General features: G+C 42.7%; 1 protein-coding gene and 1 pseudogene across 4 annotated transcripts in view; both read left to right on the top strand.

The window, feature by feature from the left end:
- The window catches only part of ZNF248 (zinc finger protein 248), a 57,908-nt gene that overhangs the window by 36,087 nt on the left and 3,413 nt on the right, over nt 1-18,408 (top strand). Inside the window, exon 6 of one of the 4 annotated variants that reach the window (XM_054660998.2) lies at nt 8,736-11,321. The exons of 1 other annotated variant lie outside the window; for it this stretch is intronic. In XM_054660998.2, coding sequence (XP_054516973.1) covers nt 8,736-8,792 — 57 coding nt within the window. In that variant the 3' untranslated portion in view covers nt 8,793-11,321. Of the gene's footprint in view, nt 1-8,735; nt 11,322-18,408 lie in introns of those variants that run through there. 2 more of the 4 variants (XM_016963036.4, XM_063781658.1) reach the window with 2 other exon arrangements.
- On the top strand, nt 1,643-3,542 carry LOC134807161 (serine/threonine-protein kinase tousled-like 2; annotated as a pseudogene).

Raw genomic sequence — 18,408 nt, 5'->3', positions numbered from 1 at the left:
GACACCGGGAGGGGAAGGCATAGCCCCTTATGGGGGGCTTATGTTGTCTCTAGCCTCTGAGGGAGCTGATTGCTGAGGCTCCAGTCTTTAGCCTTTATCCTTTGGAAAACTGGTTCTGGGCGTAGAACTGGTTCTGGGCAGAGAACTGGAGAGGTAGTTTGTGCACTTTGGAATTGGAATTGGTTTGAGGGGAGTTCAGTGGTATTTGGTAGTTACAGAGAAAAGAAGGTGAGATTAGCTTATAGTAGATGGGATCCAAAACTCCAAATGACTGTCATTGGAATCCATTAGCGTCTTGTGTTTTCAAGCCTGTCCTGGATGTAGGTAAAGGCCTTTGAGGATAGGCTGTGCTCCAGGGTCAGGGTTGAAGAGGGAGTAAGGGTAGGGAATGGGACTGAGCAGTGGGTTGGCTGTGGTTGCCTTTGTTGCTTTCTTTGAGGAAAGCTCCCTGTGTAAGTGGCCAGGTATGTTCAGTAAAATGTGCAGGCCTTAATTCCAGAAGAACTGACCCTCTGCAGCTGTCTGTACTATGGAGTGAGGCTCTTGAATGTGATTGAAGAGTTGTTAAAGGCCGTCTAGTAAGAGCTGGACTGAGGGGTGTGAGCGGTCCATAGTAAAGCACACTGTTCAAGAGCATGGACTTTGGAGTCAGTGAGGCCTGCATATACATCCACCACACTTAACAAATATGTGACTGGACAGGTAATTTAACTACTGAAAACCTCAGTTTCTTCCTCTCTAAATGCGAATGGCAGTAGTACCTACTTTGTGGGGTTATTCTGAGAGTTAAATAAGAACCAAGGAAATCCTAAATATATTCATCCAACCGATAGGTATGTCATTTTTGTAGTTGCTTAGGAGTTATTTCTAGATGAAACAGACAAAACTCTGTGCTTTTATAGAACTTATTTTCTAGTGGGGCAATAAATATAAAAAGTTACCATGACTTCCACAATGGCAGCATGAGGACCTCTGTAGACCTACTTCTCAGTGAAGTGAGCATAACTGATTAAAATTATGTAGGTCTTTGGGATCCCAGAGCACCTTTAGTCCCGGGAGACGCTCTGCCAGCCAGAAATGATGGAAGAATTGCATAGCCTGGACCCACGACGGCAGGAATTATTGGAGGCCAGGTTTACTAGAGTAGGTATTAGTAAGGAAAACTAGAAGAGGAAAAAACAATAAATATGCAAGAAGAAATAAATACATGCAAAACAGAATGGGAAATATTCAAGAGTTGGAAAATCAGGAAACAAAAGGCAAAATGAAGGACAGTACATCAGATTTAACAAAAGGGACCACTTAATAGTGAGTCTTCCAAACAGAGCTTGTGCAGCATGGGATCCTTGAGTGATAAAGAAGTAGAGACTCCCGAGAAAAAGCAGAATGACCAGCGAAAGTGGGAAAGAAAAGCCGAACCACATGAAACTAGCCAAGGGAAAGGCACTGCTGGGGGACGTAAAATTAGTGATTACTTTGAGTTTGCTGGGGGAAGCGGGCCAGGGACCAGCCCTGGCAGAAGTGTTGCACCAGTTGCACGATCCTCACCACAACATTCCTAATCCAATCCCTTACTGTGACAAGTAGAACAGCCCCTCTATGGTTTAGATGGCAGCACTGCAAAGGAGGCAACGGAGGAGCAGTCTGCTCTGCCAACAGCCTCATGTCAGCAATGCTAACAAAACCTCGGCTTGACCCAGAGCAGCTGGCACAAAGGGGAGCTGGCCTCTGCTTCACTTCTGTTTCAGCTCAGCAAAACAGTCCCTCATCTATGGGATCTGGCAACACAGAGCATTTCTGCAGCTCCCAAAAACAGATCTCCATCTGGCACAGACAGACCCAGTCTGACCTCACAATAGAAAAAATATCTGCACTAGAAAACAGTAAGAATTCTGACTTAAGAAGGAGGGAAGAATAGATGATTTATTAAGAGCCAACTGTGATTTGACACAGCAGACTGATGAACAGCAAAAGATGCTACAGAGATACAAGGATGATTAAATAGATGTGTGACAATGAGCAAGAAAGTCCTCATAGAAAAGTCAAAAAGAGAAGATGGCATGTAGAGATAAGAGCATGCAAGACCGCTTGAGATGGGGCCACTTTACTACTGTCCGACATGGGGCCTCGTTTACTGAACAATGGGCAGATGGTTATGCTTTTCAGAATCTTATCAAGCATCAGAAAAGGATAAATTCACAGAGGGAAGAGATAGACAACGGAAAATGTTAGCAAAGCGGAAACCTCCTGCCATGGGTCAGGACCCTCCTGCAACCAGTGAGCAGAAACAGCGGAAAAGCAAGACCAATGGAGCTGAAAATAAAATGTTAACATTAGCAGAATACCATGAACAAGAAGAAATCTTCAAACTCCGGTTAGGTCATCTTAAAAAGGAGGAAGCAGAGATCCAGGCAGAGCTGGAAAGGCTAGAAAGGGTTAGAAATCTACGTATCGGGGAACTAAAAGGGATACATAATGAAGATAACTCACAATTTAAAGATCATCCAACGCTAAATGACAGATATTTGTTGTTACATCTTTTGGATAGAGGAGGTTTCAGTAAAGTTTACAAGGCATTTGAACTAACAGAGCAAAGATACGTAGCTGTGAAAATTCACCAGTTAAATAAAAACTGGAGAGATGAGAAAAAGGAGAATTACCACAAGCATGCCTGTAGGGAATACTGGATTCATAAAGAACTGGATCATCCCAGAATAATTAAGCTGTATGATTACTTTTCACTGGATACTGACTCGTTTTGTACAGTGTTAGAATACTGTGAGGGAAATGATCTAAACTTCTATCTGAAACAGCACAAATTAATGTCAGAGAAAGAGGCCTGGTCCATTATCATGTAGACTGTAAATGCTTTAAAGTACTTAAATAAAATAAAACCTCCCATCATACACTATGACCTCAAACCAGGGAATATTCTTTTAGTAAATGGTACAGTGTGTGGAGAGATAAAAATTACAGAGCTTGGTCTTTCGAAGATCATGGATGATGATAGCTACAATTCAGTGGGTGGCATGGAGCTGACATCACAAGGTGCTGGCACTTATTGCAATTTACCACCAGAGTTTTGTGGTTGAGAAAGAACCACCAAAGATCTCAAATAAAATTGTTGTGTGGTGGGTGGGTGTGATCTTCTATCAGTGTCTTTCTGGAGGGAAGCCTTTTGGCTATAACCAGTCTCAGCAAGACATCCTACAAGAGAATACTATTCTTAAAGCTGCTGAAGTGCAGTTCCCACCAAAATGAGTAGTAACACCTGAAGCAAAGGCGTTTATTCGACGATGTTTGGCCTACCGAAAGGAGGACTGCATTGATGCCCAGCAACTGGCCTGTGACCCCCTACTTGCTGCATCATATCCAAAAATTGGTCTTTGTGAGTAGCCCTGCTGGGGCTGCTATTGCATCAACCTTTGGGGTGTCCAACAGCAGTTCTTCGAATTGAGACTGACTCCAAGGCCACAAACTGTTCAACACACACAAAGTGGACAAAGAGCATTTAGCAGCAGGTTTGGAACGTAGAGAATCTGAATGGATCTGATGAAACCTGAACCAGGTGCTTATTTTGTTGCTTTTTTCCCATCCACTGAGCATGACAGCATGGATTCTCTTTAAGGAGAAACCATGGGCAGCTCCAGCCAGGCCTCATAGGAAAAGGCCCGGCATGAGGTTCTGGCGTCAATGGCCACTGTGTATGGCTGCTCTGAGTGAGGAAAAAACTAAAAAGAAAAACTGGTTCCATGTACTGTGAACTTGAAAACATGCAGACTCACGGGGGTTCCTGATGCAATGCTTCAGATGAAGATTGTGGACTTGAAAATACAGACTAGAAGGCCGGGCACAGTGGCTCTCAGCACTTTGGGAGGCCAAGGAAGGTGGATCACAAGGTCAGGAGATCGAGACCATCCTGGCTAACACGGTGAAACCCCGTCTCTACTAAAAATACAAAAAAATTAGCCAGGCTTGGTGGTGGGCGCCTATAGTCCCAGCTACTTGGGAGACTGAGGCAGGAGAATGTCGTGAACCTGAGAGGCGGAGCTTGCAGTGAGCCGAGATCATGCCACTGCACTCCAGCCTGGGCGACAGAGTGACACTCCGTCTCAAAAATAAATATATAAATAAATAATAAATAAAGAAAATACAGACTAGGCTAGTCCAGTGTCTATATTTAGACTTGTTCTTTTAATAAAGTTTAGGTAACATCTTCTAAAAAGTTTGTAGCACAAAGGCTCAGCTGGGGATGGTGTTTGACTTCGGGGGGAAAAATGCTGTTGCCTATTAAAGACACTAGAGTTAGTGTTTTATCCCTAAATAATTTCAATTTTTAAAAACATGCAGCTTCCCTCTCCCCTTTTTTATATTTGAAAGAATTCATTTGGTTGTAAAGTGAAACCCATATTAGCAAGTACGTGGCAATGTTCATTCCAATCAGATGCAGCTTTCTCCTCTCTCTGGTCTCCTGTTTGCAATTGCTTCCCTCCTCAGTAGGGAAAAAATTGAGTGGGAGTACTGAGATGTGTGGGTTTTTGTCATTGGACAAAGAATGAGGTTAGAAGACTGCGGCTTGGAGTCTCTCTAGGTTTTCAACTATTTCTTCACAATTTGAATACCTGATGGTTGTCCCTTTTAATTTATTTGAAGTGCTATTTTTTTAAAAAAATAAAGGTTCATCCATGCAAAAAAAAATTATATAGGTCTTTGGAAGTGGTTCTTAGGGCATACAGCAACTAAGCACTACTTATTCAAGAAAAATCTACTAAAAGTCATTAGGAACAGTGAGAGTCTGTGGTATTTGAACCACAATCAGTGCCCTCCCGTCTTCCTCCCAGGTCAATATGACAAACTCTAAGTGGGTGCAGCCAAGAAAACAGAGCTCCCTTGCCTCCCAGCTCCCATTTGAGGGCAGTGGCATCTACATGGGAGGGGCAGGCTGCTAGTATTTCTCATACATCTCCTGCAAGTTGTTTAAGAGGCTAAATTGCAGGTTAGTACAGCTGAGGAGAAATCCCGGACTCCCTTCCACCCAGACCCCATTCACATGACACAGGCTCTATCTCAGGCATGGTGTCCTGAGAATGTAGGGGCCCAGTTACCCTTACTTTGACTTAGTAGTGTGGAGGTTCCAAGCCAGAAGAGGAAAGCCTAGAAGACCAGCACCCTCCTACCCTCCCTACCCAGCACCCTTCTCCTAAAACACGGTTCCTAGAAATAATCATTCCACTCTCTCCACCTTAGCCTCTGGGGCATGGCTCAGAGATTTCACCAAGTGGGGAAAACAATTCATAAAATCAAGAGGTCAAAAGCTCTGCTAATGAACTGACCTTATTTGAATGAGTGTACAGGAAAGGTCAAATCTAAGGGTACTCAAAAACGAGATTTTGATGAAAAACAAGAAGAAGCTGACAGCTTCAATGAGAATTCCAAGCTAAACATAGGCCACGTGTTTACCAGAGGTGAACCAACGAAAGAGACAACTAATAATAGGCCCCCCTTGTGTCAGAACAAACCTCCAGTACTGACCTCAGAAGCTGTTCCTGTAGGAAGGCTTGTATGGCAAATTGTGGTTACGTGTGGTTAATTTTAGCTCTGAGCATGGTAGTGGCTACCCATCACCCGTGCCAGCAGCTTTGTATGTGTTCCTGAAGCAGCTTACTGAAGCCAGGATAGGCATTAAGGACCCTGTCCTGCAAATATTGGGGAACTGTGCTCTAGTCACTGATTGCTCCTTCTGATCGTGGAGGTGCAGACACGGAGGTGTAAACACAGAGGTGAGCGGCTATTGTAACTCATTGCCATTGTTGCAAGTCCTTCCCCTTATTCACTGGAGAGATGCTCTTTTGATTTAATGAATTGCTTCCCCCCTGGCCCTCATCCCCCCTTCCTTGGCAAAATTTCTGAGCCATTCCCAGAGCCTAGGGTGGAGAAAGTGAAATGGTTCTTTCTAGCACCCATGTTTTAGATGAAGTAAATTCCTGAGGATTTAAAGACTTCGTGCTTTCCCCTTCATTTCTCTCTCTCTCTCTCTCTCTCTTTTTTTTTTTTCCATTATCGGAACCAGAAATGTAAGGACTGGGACCTTTAGCAACCACGTATACAGAGGAATTTAGAAAGTTGCCACGCATGCCCAGGAAAAGGTCCAGGCTCAGAAGCGACCTCAGAAGAGCTTAAGTTTACATCTCAGTCTAATCTTTCATATGCAGACACCCTGTAACTATTTTTTAAAAATAAATGAATGAGAACAAAAAGCCTAGCAAACCTTGGGTAATGGGGAGAATCTGATCTCCAGAGATACCACACCATAAATTTCAAATGTCCAGTTTTCAACAACAACAAAAAAATCACAAGATGAACAAAGAAACAAGAAAGTATGACTAATTGAAAGCAAAAAAGAAAAGAAACTGTCCCTGAAAAAGACCAGATTGTGGGCTTACCAGACAAATTAAAACACTGTCTTAAAGATGTTTAAAAAGCTAAAAGATAATGTGGACAAAGTCAAGAAAACTATAAACAAAATGGAAACATCAATAAAGATAGAGAAAACAAATTCTGGAGCTGAAAAGTACAACAACTTTGCTAGAGGGATTTAAAAGCATATTTGAGCAAGCAGAAGAATGAGTGAATTTGAAGATAGGGTCATTGAAATCAAATTTAAGGAAAGAAATAAAAAAGACTGAAGCTGAGCGTGGTGGCTTATGACTATAATCCCAGCACTTTGGGAGGCTGAGGCAGGTAGATCACCTGAGGTTAGGAGTTTGAGACTAGCCTGGCCAACATGGTGAAACTGTCTCTACTAAAAGTACAAAAATTAGCCATGCATGGTGGCGTGTGCCTGTAATCCCAGCTATTTGGGAGGCTGAGGCAGGAGAATCGCTTGAACCCAGGAGGCAGAGGTTGCAGTGAGCCAAGATGATGCCACTGCACTGCAGCCTGGGGTACAGAACGAGACTCCATCTCAAAAAAAAAGTCTGAAAAAAAAAATAAAGAAAGCCTAAGAGACATGTGGGACACCATCAAGTGGATGAATATATGCATTGTTCGGAGTGCCAGATAGAGAAAGCATAGAGATAATTTGGAGAAATAATTGGTGAAACATTTTAAAATTTGATGAAATATATAAATATAAACCTAGAAGAAACACAATAAACTTCAAGTAAGATAAAATCAAAGAGGCCCCACACTGAGGCACATTATAATCAAACTGTCAAAGGCCAAAGACAAAGTTTTAGAGCAGCAAGAAAGAAGCAGCTTATACATAACATACATACATACAAGCCGTTCTCAATAAAGTTATTAGCAGATTTCTTATCAGATCATGGAGGCCAGAAGGCAGTGGGTTGAAATGTTCAAAATGCTGAAGGGAAAAACAAATCTGTCAGCAAACCTGTATTTGGTAAAATTTTCTGTCAAAAGTGAGGCTGAAATTAAGTCATTCCTGGATAAACAAAAGCTGAGGGAGTCTGATAGCAGTAGACCTGCCCTGCAAGAAAGCTGAAAAGAGTCCTTTAGGTTGAAATGAAAGGACACTAGACAGAAACTAATGCCATAAAAGAAATGAAGATATCTGATAAAGGTAAATGCACAGGGAGTTATAATACAAAGATGTATTACTGTAACTTTGGTTAGTAATTCCACTTTTTGATTTTTACATGATTTAAGAGACTAATGCGTAAAAAGGTTTTGTGTCTCTGGACACAATGTATAAAGAAGTCATTTTTTGACATCAATAACTTAAAAAGTGGTGGGGACAGTGCTGTGTAGGAGCGGAGTTTTTTGTATGTTATTGAGGTTAAGCTAGTATAAATTTAATTTATAGTGTTATGACTTTAGGATGTTAAATGTAACAAAACAGCTGTAGAGAACACATAAAAAGAAATGAGAAGGGAATTAAAAGATTTTACTAGCAAAAATCTACTAAAAAGAAAAGAACTGTAATTCAGGAAATGAGGGACAAAAATGCTGTAAGACATAGAAAACAAAAGCGCAATGATAGATGTAGATCCTTCATTTTTGGTTATTACTTTAAATGTAAATGGTTTAATTCTTCTATCAAAATCAGAATGGATTAAATAAAACCAAATGTGATTGAACAGTACTGTCTACAAGAGACTCAGGTTCTAATCTGTGTCTGAAGACACTAATGGGTTAAAAGTGAAAGAATGAAAGAGATATCCCATGCAAGTTGTAAAAAGAGCAGGAGTGAGTGCAGTTGATCCTTGAACAATTGGTGGTGGGTTAGGGGCACTGACCCCCAACACAGAAACACACACAAACACATGCACACGCAGATAACTTTGGCCTCCCCCAAAATGTAACTACTAGTGGCATACTATTGACCAGAAGACTTACCAATAACATAAACAGCTGATTAACATGTATTATGTATATGTATTATATACTATATTCTTACAATAAAGTAAGCTAAAGAAAAAAATCGTAAGGAAGATAAAAATGTTTATTCATTAAGTGGAAGTGGATCATCATTAAGGTCTTCATCCTCATTGTCATCACATTGAATAGGCTGATGAGGAGGAGGGAGAGGAGGAGTCAGTCTTGCTTTCTCAGGGGTGGCAGAGGCAGAAGTGGAGGAGATGGAAGGGAGGCAGGAGAGGCAAACACACGTGGTATAACTTTCCAGAACTACATCATAATTTCTGTCTGATGCTTTTTGCTTTTCTAAAAAGGTATCTATACAGTAACAGTCCTATTGTTTGTTTTGATTTCAGCACCTGTATTATAAAAGGGTCCATGTCATAAAAGAAGTTAAAAGCAGTCTCAAATAATTGGAAACCTTCTGCCAGATTGTCTAATGGCAGTTTGTTTTACGACATTGTTTCTTGTACGTTCTTCTACGTCTTACGCCTCATGGTCGGGCTTTGGAAGTGCTCATCTCTGTCAAGTCATCTGGTAATTCCTCTGTTGTGAAGTCTATGAGATCCTGAATTTCTCCAAGATCCATGTATTGAAATCTTTACTCTCCTGCTTCCACCACCTTTTTTTTTTTTTTTTTGCCATATCCACGATCTCTTTTATGATTTCCTTGATTGGCTCTGTCATAAATTCTGTGAAGTCATATACAACATCCGGATATAGTTTTCTCCAGAAGGAATTTATTGTTTTGGGGTCAATGGCTTCTATGGCTTTTTCTGTAACAGTCATGCCATCTTCAGTGCCAGTGGTGTCATCCTTCCAGTCTTTCATGGTGTTCTATCAGGGTTCTCTTCCATAGCATTAACCATCCTTTCCATGGAGTACCATTGTAATGAACCTTAAAGTTCCTTATGCCCTCCTCATCTAGAGGCTGAATTAGAGACACTGTCTGGGGGCACATAGACCACTTTGATGTCTTTGGTGTTGAACTGCTGGGGTTCTGGGTGGCCAGGGGCATGCTCAATATCAAAGGAGCTTCAAAAGGCAGTCCCTTACTAGAAAGGTATGTCCTGACTTCAGGGACAAAGCATGGTGAAACCTATCCAGAAAAATGGTTCTCACTGTCCAGGCCTTTGTATTGTGCAACCAAAAGACTGGAAGCTGATGTTTATCTTTTCTCTTCAAGGCTGGGTGTTAGCAGTTTTATAGATAAAGGCAGACCTAATCATAAACCCAGCTGCATTTGTACTAAAGTAGAGTTAGCCTTTCCCTTCCTGCCTTTAATCTTGGTGTCCATTTCTCTTCCTTAGTAACAAATGTCCTTTGTGGCACTTTTTTTTTTCCCAGAGACACTTTTGTCTACATTAAAGACCTGTTCAAGCAGATATCCTTCCTCCTCAATGATTTTCTTTCTTCCTTTTTTTGAGACAGGGTCTTGCTCTGTCACCCAGGCTGGAGTGCAGTGGAGCGGTCATGGCTCACTGCAGACTTGACCTCCTGGGATCAATCGATCCTCTCACCCCAGCCTCCCGAGTAGCTGGGACTAGAGGCATGTGCCACCATGCCCGGCTAATTTTTGTATTTTTTAGTAGAGATGGAGTTTTGCCATGTTGCCCAGGCTGGTCTCGAACTCCTGGGTTCAAGCAATCTGCCTGCCTTGACTTCCCAAAGTGCTGGGATTACAGATGTGAGCCACTGCGCCGAACCCTCAGTGATTTTCTTAATGGCATCTGGGAACTTGTCTGCTGCGTCTTGGTTAGCAGAAGCAGATTCTTCTGTTATTGTGACTTTTTAATTTTTATTGTTTACTTTTTTTGACACAACATCTCACTGTCAGCCAGGCTGGAGTACAGTGGCATGATCACAGCTTACTTGCAGCCTTGACCTCCCTGGCTCAAACAATCCTCCCACCTCAGCTTCCCAAGCAGCTAGGACTACAGGGGCATGCCACCACACCTGACTAATATATATATATATATATTTTTGTAGAGACAGGGTTTTGCCATGTTGCCCAGACTAGTCTTGAACTCTTGGGCTCAAGCAGTCTGTCCACTTCTGCCTCCCAAAGTGCTGGGATTACAGGCACGAGCCACTGCGCCTAGCCTAGAAATTTCTAAAGCCAAACATCTTTCTAAAACTATCAAGCCGTTCTTTGCTGGCTTTAAATTGTCTAGCTTTAAATCCTTCATGGTTTTTTTTTATTTTTTATTTTATTTATTTGTTTACTTTTTTGTTCTAAGTTGTCATATAACTTCACTATTTCTCAGATTGCATTAGAGTCTATAGGTATGCCTCATGGCAATCCTGCAGCCACATAAAAACTGCATTTTCAATATGAGATTACAAGATATTTTGCTAAAAGTGCAAAGTTTTTGCACCTGTGGCACAGCTGCAGTGACAGCTTCATAAATTTTCTTTTTCTACAGTGGTTCTTACACTGGATTCAATTATCTTGAAACAGTGGGTAACCAAGCTGCACACCTCAATCTAAAGTACATATTAAGCAATCCATCTTTTTCTTGTAATATCATGACTTTTCTCTGCTTCTTGGGAGCGCTTGCAGCATCACTAGTGGTACTTCATATGGGTCCAATAGTGTTATTCAGTGTTTATGGAAATTCACTAAAAATGATGAAAAATATGTGAAAACTGTAAGAGGTTACTTTTACTGTCATATGCAGTTTACTGGAGAAATGAACTGCTCACACAAAGATGATTAGCTTTACATGATATTTTAAGCGGATACTTCAGCTCACCACAATAGCAACAGGACTTGGCTCTGAAATTATTATAGTAGTATAGTATATACTACAGGTAATTTTATGCCATTATGATTTAATACTACCTCTTCACGTCTGTTAACATTTCTCTTGACAGCTAATGGTACCATGTACAGTCTTTATTTGTGTATGTTTTAATAAAGTTTAGCTTTTTATAGGAAATTTGTGTATTTCTGGATAGTAAATGATAAAATAGACTAGTATCTTCAGATATTTTATACATTTATTTCATACCTCTTTTGCTTAATTTTTTCAGTATTTCTAGGCCACATGGTTTATCTGCAAGTTTTTTTCAAATTGTCACATATCTCCAAAAACTTTTCCAATATGTTGGAAAAACTCCATATATAACAGACCCATGCAGTTTAAACCCATGTTGTTCATGGGTCAACTGTATGTTAACATCAGACAAAATAGGCCTTAAATCAAAAAGGTCACAAGAGATAAAGAAGGATATTGTATGTTAATAAAAGTTCAATACAGCAAGAAGATATAGCAATAATGAACATTTATGCACCTAATAAGAAAACATCAAAATAAATGAAGTGAAAATTGACAGAACTAAAGGGTAAAATAGACAGTTCTACTATAATAGTTGGAAACTTCAATATGTCATTCCAATAATGGATAGAACAACCAGACAGAAGGTAAGGAAACACAGGACTTAAAAACACAATAAGCCAACTTGATTTAACAGACATCTAAGTTAAACTATGTTTGCAGTTCAGTCAAGGTTAAGGTTATTTTTAGGGCCTAACTGGCTTTGTCTGCTCTGGGATTATCCAGACCTGGTCTGCATTTAAAAATTTGCTTCAATACTCCCTTTTAGGATCAAGTAGTACACAACACTATATCCAACAACAACTACTACAGAATACCTATTCTTCTCAAATGCACGTTAGTTATTCTCCAGGGTAAACCATATGTTAGGTCACAAATTAAGTCTCAATAGATTTTAAAAGATAGATATTATACAAAGTATATTCTACGACCACAACAGTATGAAGTTAGAAAATAATAATAAAAGGAAAACTGGAAAATTTATAAATTTGTGGAAATAATTTAAATAATATACCTTTAAACAACCCATAAGTAAAAGAAAAAAATCACAAGGGAAATTGAAAAATACTTAGAGATGGAGACTGTGTGGTAGATAGAGCTCCCTCTCCCCTCTCCCCTCTCCCCTCTCCCCTCTCCCCTCTCCCCTCTCCCCTCTCCCCTCTTTCCACGGTCTCCCTCTGATGCCGAGCCGAAGCTGGACGGTACTGCTGCCATCTCAGCTCACTGCAACCTCCCTGCCCGATTCTCCTGCCTCAGCCTGCCGAGTGCCTGCGATTGCAGGCGCGTGCCGCCACGCCTGACTGGTTTCCGTATTTTTTTTGGTGGAGACGGGGTTTCGATGTGTCGGCTGGGCTGGTCTCCAGCTCCCAACCGCGAGTGATCCGCCAGCCTCGGCCTCCCGAGGTGCCGGGATTGCAGACGGAGTCTCGTTAACTCAGTGCTCAATGGCGCCCAGGCTGGAGTGCAGTGGCGTGATCTCGGCTCGCTACAACCACCTCCCAGCCGCCTGCCTTGGCCTCCCTAAGTGCCGAGATTGCAGCCTCTGCCTGGCAGCCACCCCGTCTGGGAAGTGAGGAGCGTCTCCGCCTGACCGCCCATCGTCTGGGATGTGAGGAGCCCCTCTGCCTGGCTGCCCAGTCTGGAAAGTGAGGAGCGTCTCTGCCCGGCCGCCATCCCATCTAGGAAGTGAGGAGCACCTCTTCCCGGCCGCCATCACATCTGGGAAGTGAGGAGCATCTCTGCCCGGCCGCCCATCGTCTGAGATGTGGGGAGCATCTCTGCCCTGTCGCCCCGTCCGGGATGTGAGGAGCGTCTCTGCCCGGCCGCCCTGTCTGAGAAGTGAGGAGACCCTCTGCCTGGCAACCGCCCCGTCTGAGAAGTGAGGAGCCCCTCTGCCCGGCCAGCCGCCTCGTCTGGGAGGGAGGTGGGGGGGTCAGCCCCCCGCCTGGCCAGCCGCCCCGTCCGGGAGGCGAGGGGTGCCTCTGCCCGGCCGCCCCTACTGGGAAGTGAGGAGCCCCTCTGCCCGGCCAGCCGCCCCGTCCGGGAGGGAGGTGGGGGGATCAGCCCCCTGCCTGGCCAGCCGCCCCATCCGGGAGGGAGGTGGGGGGATCAGCCCCCCGCCCGGCCAGCCGCCCTGTCCAGGAGGTGGGGGGCGCCTCTGCCCGGCCGCCCCTACTGGGAAGTGAGGACCCCCTCTGCCCGGCCAGCCGCTCTGTCTGGGAGGGAGGTGGGGGGGTCAGCCCCCCGCCCGGCCAGCCGCCCCGTCCGGGAGGGAGGTGGGGGGGTTAGCCCCCCGCCTGGCCAGCCGCCCCGTCTGGGAGGTGAGGGGCGCCTCTGCCCGGCCGCCCCTACTGGGAAGTGAGGAGCCCCTCTGCCCGGCCAGCCGCCCCGTCTGGGAGGGAGGTGGGGGGGTCAGCCCCCCACCCGGCCAGCCGCCCCGTCCGGGAGGGAGGTGGTGGGGTCAGCCCCCCGCCCGGCCAGCCGCCCTGTCCGGGAGGTGAGGGGCGCCTCTGGCCGCCCCTACCGGGAAGTGAGGAGCCCCTCTGCCCAGCCAGCCGCCCCGTCTGGGAGGGAGGTGGGGGGGTCAGCCCCCCGCCGGGCCAGCCACCCCGTCGGGGAAGTGAGGGGCGCCTCTGCCCGGCCGCCCCTACTGGGAAGTGAGGAGCCCCTCTGCCCGGCCAGCCGCCCTGTCCGGGAGGGAGGTGGGGGGTCAGCCCCCCGCCCGGCCAGCCGCCCCGTCCGGGAGGGAGGTGGGGGGGGTCAGCCCCCCGCCCGGCCAGCCGCCCCGTCCGGGAGGTGAGGGGCGCTTCTGCCCGGCCGCCCCTACTGGGAAGTGAGGAGCTCCTCTGCCCGGCCACCACCCCATCTGGGAGGTGTACTCAACAGCTCATTGAGAACGGGCCATGAAGACAATGGCGGTTTTGTGGAATAGAAAGGGGGGAAAGGTGGGGAAAAGATTGAGAAATCGGATGGTTGCCATGTCTGTGTAGAAAGAGGTAGACATGGGAGACTTTTCATTTTGTTCTGTACTAAGAAAAATTCTTCTGCCTTGGGATCCTGTTGATCTGTGACCTTACCCCCAACCCTGTGCTCTCTGAAACATGTGCTGTATCCACTCAGGGTTGAATGGATTAAGGGCGGTACAAGATGTGCTTTGTTAAACAGATGCTTGAAGGCAGCATGTTCGTTAAGAGTCATCACCACTCCCTAATCTCAAGTACCCAGGGACACAAACACTGCGGAAGGCCGCAGGGTCCTCTGCCTAGGAAAACCAGAGAACTTTGTTCACTTGTTTATCTGCTGACCTTCCCTCCACTATTGTCCTGTGACCCTGCCAAATCCCCCTCTGCGAGAAACACCCAAGAATGATCAATAAAAAAGAAAAAAAAAAAAAAAAAGAAAGAAAAATGAACATGAACAAATTCCTGTTTAGTGCAAAATCAGAGCAAATTTTACCAACATAATGGTAAGTGAAAAAAGCCAGATACAGAATGATATAGACTATATGATTCAATATGTATTAAATTTTAAAATCAGGCATAACTAAATGATAGAAGTCAGGAGATTGTTTGCATTAGGGGATGAGGTAGAGGAGGTAATGATCAGAAAGGACACAGGAGGTGCTTCCCTGACATTGGGATGTCCTAGTTCTTGATATTATGGTGATTATTAGGATATGTTCTTTCTGTGATAATTCATCAAATTCTATGCTTATGATAGTCTTTTCTGTATATATATCAATAAGGTTTGTTAAAAAGGGAGATCAAAAGAAACCATTGTGGCTATAAAAGAGAATAAAATGAGCATTTCTTGAAAAAAAAAAAAAAGAAAAATACTTAGAGATGACTGAAAACAGAAACAAAACATACAGAAACTTATGGGATGCAGCAAAAGTTGTGCTAAAGGGGATATTTATAGCTATAGGTGCTTACCTTTAAAAAGAAGAAAAATCTCAAATCAGTTATCTAACATTACATCTTAAGGACCCAGAAAAAGAGCTAACTGAAGGCTGGGAGCAGTGGCTTATGCCTGTAATTCCAGCACTTTGGGAGGCCAAGACTGGTGAATCACTTCAAGTCAGGAGTTCAAGACCAGCCTGGCCAAAATGGTGAAACCCTGTCTCTACTAAAAATACAAAAATTAGCCAGGCGTGGTGGCGGGTGCCTGTAATCTCAGCTGCTTAGGAGCCTGCAGTGGGAGAATCACTTGAACCTGGGAGGTGGAGGCTGTAGTGAGCCAACATCATGCCACTGCACTCCAGTCTCAGTGACAGAACTAGACTCCGTCTCAAAAATAAATAAATAAACAAACAACAAATAAAAAGAACTAAGCTCAAAGGTATCAGAAGGAAGGAAATAAAGAGTAGGGCAGAGATAACAAATTAAAGAATAGAAAAACAATAGAGAAAATCAACTAAACCAAGAATTGGTTGTTTGAAAAGATCAACAACAAAATTGACAAACCCTTAGCTAACTAGACTAAGAAAATGACTCAAACTACTAAAATCAGAAATGAAGACAGGGATATAAATACTGATTCTACAGAAATAAAATACAAGAAAGTACTAAGAACAACTTACTACAACAAATTGGATAACATGGATGAAATGGCTCAATATCTGGGAACACAATATCATTGACATAAGTCAATACTGACTCATGAAGAAATAGAAAATTATGTAGGTACATAATTAATAAGGAGACTGCATCAGTAATCAAAAAAAAACTCTTGACAAAGAAATGCCCCAGACCTGATGCCTTCCTTGGTGAATTCTACCAAACATTTAAAGACCGACTAACATTAGTCTTTTTTAGGCTCTTCCAAAAAATTAAAATGAAGGGAACACTTCCAAATTTGTTTTGTGAGGTTAGTATTACTTTGATATCACAGCCATACAAAGATACTACATGAAAATGAAACTGCACAGTAATATCCCTTATGAACCCTAATGCAACAATCTTCAACAAATGCTACCAAACTGAGTTCAGCAACATGTTGAAAAGATTGTGTACCAGCTGGGTATGGTGGCTACTGCCTGTAATCTCAGCATTTTGGGAGGCCAAAGCAGGTGGATCACTTGAGGCCAGGAGTTTGAGACCAGCCTGGCCAACATGGCGAAACTCCATCTCTACTAAAAATAAATAAAAATCAACCAGGTGTGGTGGGGTGTGCTTGTAATCCCAGCTACTCAGGAGGCTGAGGCAGGGGAATCGCTTGAACCTGGGCAGTGGAGGTTGCAGTGAGCTGAGATCACATCCCTGCACTCCACTCCAGCCTGGGCGACAGAGCGAGATTCTGTCTCAGAAAAAAAAAAAAAAAAGAAAAGAAAAAAGGTTATATACCATGACCAAGCAGGAATAAGAAAAAAAGATTATATACCATGACCAAGCAGGAATTTTTTCTGTTTATTTCTGTAATACAAGGATGACTCAACATATGAAAGCCACCTAATGTAATACATCACATTAATAGAATGGAGGGAAAAACATGAAAACATGATGTCAATTGATGAAGAGAAACCATTTGACATATTTCAACACTCTTTCATAATGAGCTATGCACATGTGATAAATCAACATGTGTAAGAAATAGAAGGAAACTACGTCAATGTAATAAAAACCATATATTAAAAATATACAGCTAATGTCGTACTCGGGTAAAAGACTGAAAGTTTATATTCAGCATAATATGGAAGTTCTAGCCCAAGCAATTAGGCAATAAAAAATAAATAAAAGGCATACAGATTGGACAGAAGTAATTTTTTTTGTTCTTATATGATTTTATATGTAGAAAACTCTAAAGAGTCCATCCACTAAAAATGGTTAGAATAAATGGACTCAGCAAAGGAGCAGAATACAAAATCAACACACAAAAATCAGTTGTGTTTGTATATACTAACAATAAAAAATCCTAAAAGGAAATTCAGAAAACAATTTCAGCATCAAAAAAGCTACATCGAGGAGGCAAAAGACTTGTACACTGAAAACTACAAAATGTTGCTGAAATGCATTAAAGAGTAAATGGAGATGTGTAAATCCATTCATTTACATTGATAGGAAGACTTAATATTGTTAAGATATTATATAGTACTACCCAAAGCAATCTACAGGTTCAATGCAATCTCTATCAAAATACCAAAGATGTTTTTGCAGTAGTAGAAAAATATATCCAAAAACTTCTATGGAATCCAAAGGGACCCCCGATAGTCAAAATAATTTTAATAAAGAACAACATTGGAGGTCTCGCACCCCTTGCTTTCACTCCTCCTGATTTCAAGAGTTATTACAAAGCTATAAATCATAATAGTGTAATAGTGTGGTGCTGCTATAAAGAGAGATGTATAGAACAATGAGAAAGAATAGAAAGCCAAGAGGCCCTCAAAAATATGGGTAAATGGTTTTAGACACGGGTACCAAGACCATTTAATGGCAAGGACAGTCTTAAAAAAATGGTGCTGGAGGGTGTGGCGGCACATACCTGTAATCCCAGCTACTCGGGAGGCTGAGACAGGAGAATCACTTGAACCTTGGAGGCAGAGTTTGCAGTGAGCAGAGACCGGGCCACTGCACTCCAGCTTGGGCAACAGAGTGAGACTCTGTCTCAAAAAAAGAAAAAAAAAATGGTGGGAAAACTGGGTATTGACATGCAAAAGAATGAAGTTGGATTTTTACCTAACACCATGTTCTCAAAGTAACTCAACATGGATTAAAGGCCTACATGTAAGAGTTAAGATTGTAAAGCTCCTAGAGGAAAACATAGGGGGAAAGCTTAATGACATTGGATTTGGTAATGATTTCTTGGATATGACACCAAAAGCACAAGCCACAAAAGAAAAAATAGACAAATTTTACTTTATCAAAATTTATAACGCTTTTATGTTTTTTAAAGGACACTATCAACAGAATGAAAAGGCAACACACAAAATGGGAAAAAATGTTTGCAAAACACATATTTGATAAGAGATTAATATTCAGAATATATAGATAACTCCTAAAACTCAACAACAACAAAATGAACAAATTGATTAAAAAATGGGCCAAGGACTTGAGTAGACATTAAAAAAAAAGATATTCAGATGGCCCATAAGCATATGAAAAGATAGTTAACATCACTAGTTATTAAGGAAATGCAAATTAAAACCACAATGAGATACCACCTAATCCTCAATGGAATGGCTACTATCAAAAGA

The sequence above is a fragment of the Pan troglodytes genome, chromosome 8 (genome assembly GCF_028858775.2).
Source record: "Pan troglodytes isolate AG18354 chromosome 8, NHGRI_mPanTro3-v2.0_pri, whole genome shotgun sequence".
NCBI classification, from domain to species: domain Eukaryota; kingdom Metazoa; phylum Chordata; class Mammalia; order Primates; family Hominidae; genus Pan; species Pan troglodytes.
The sequence above is the reverse complement of the archived record's forward strand: the minus strand, read 5'-3'. Positions and strand labels throughout refer to the sequence as shown.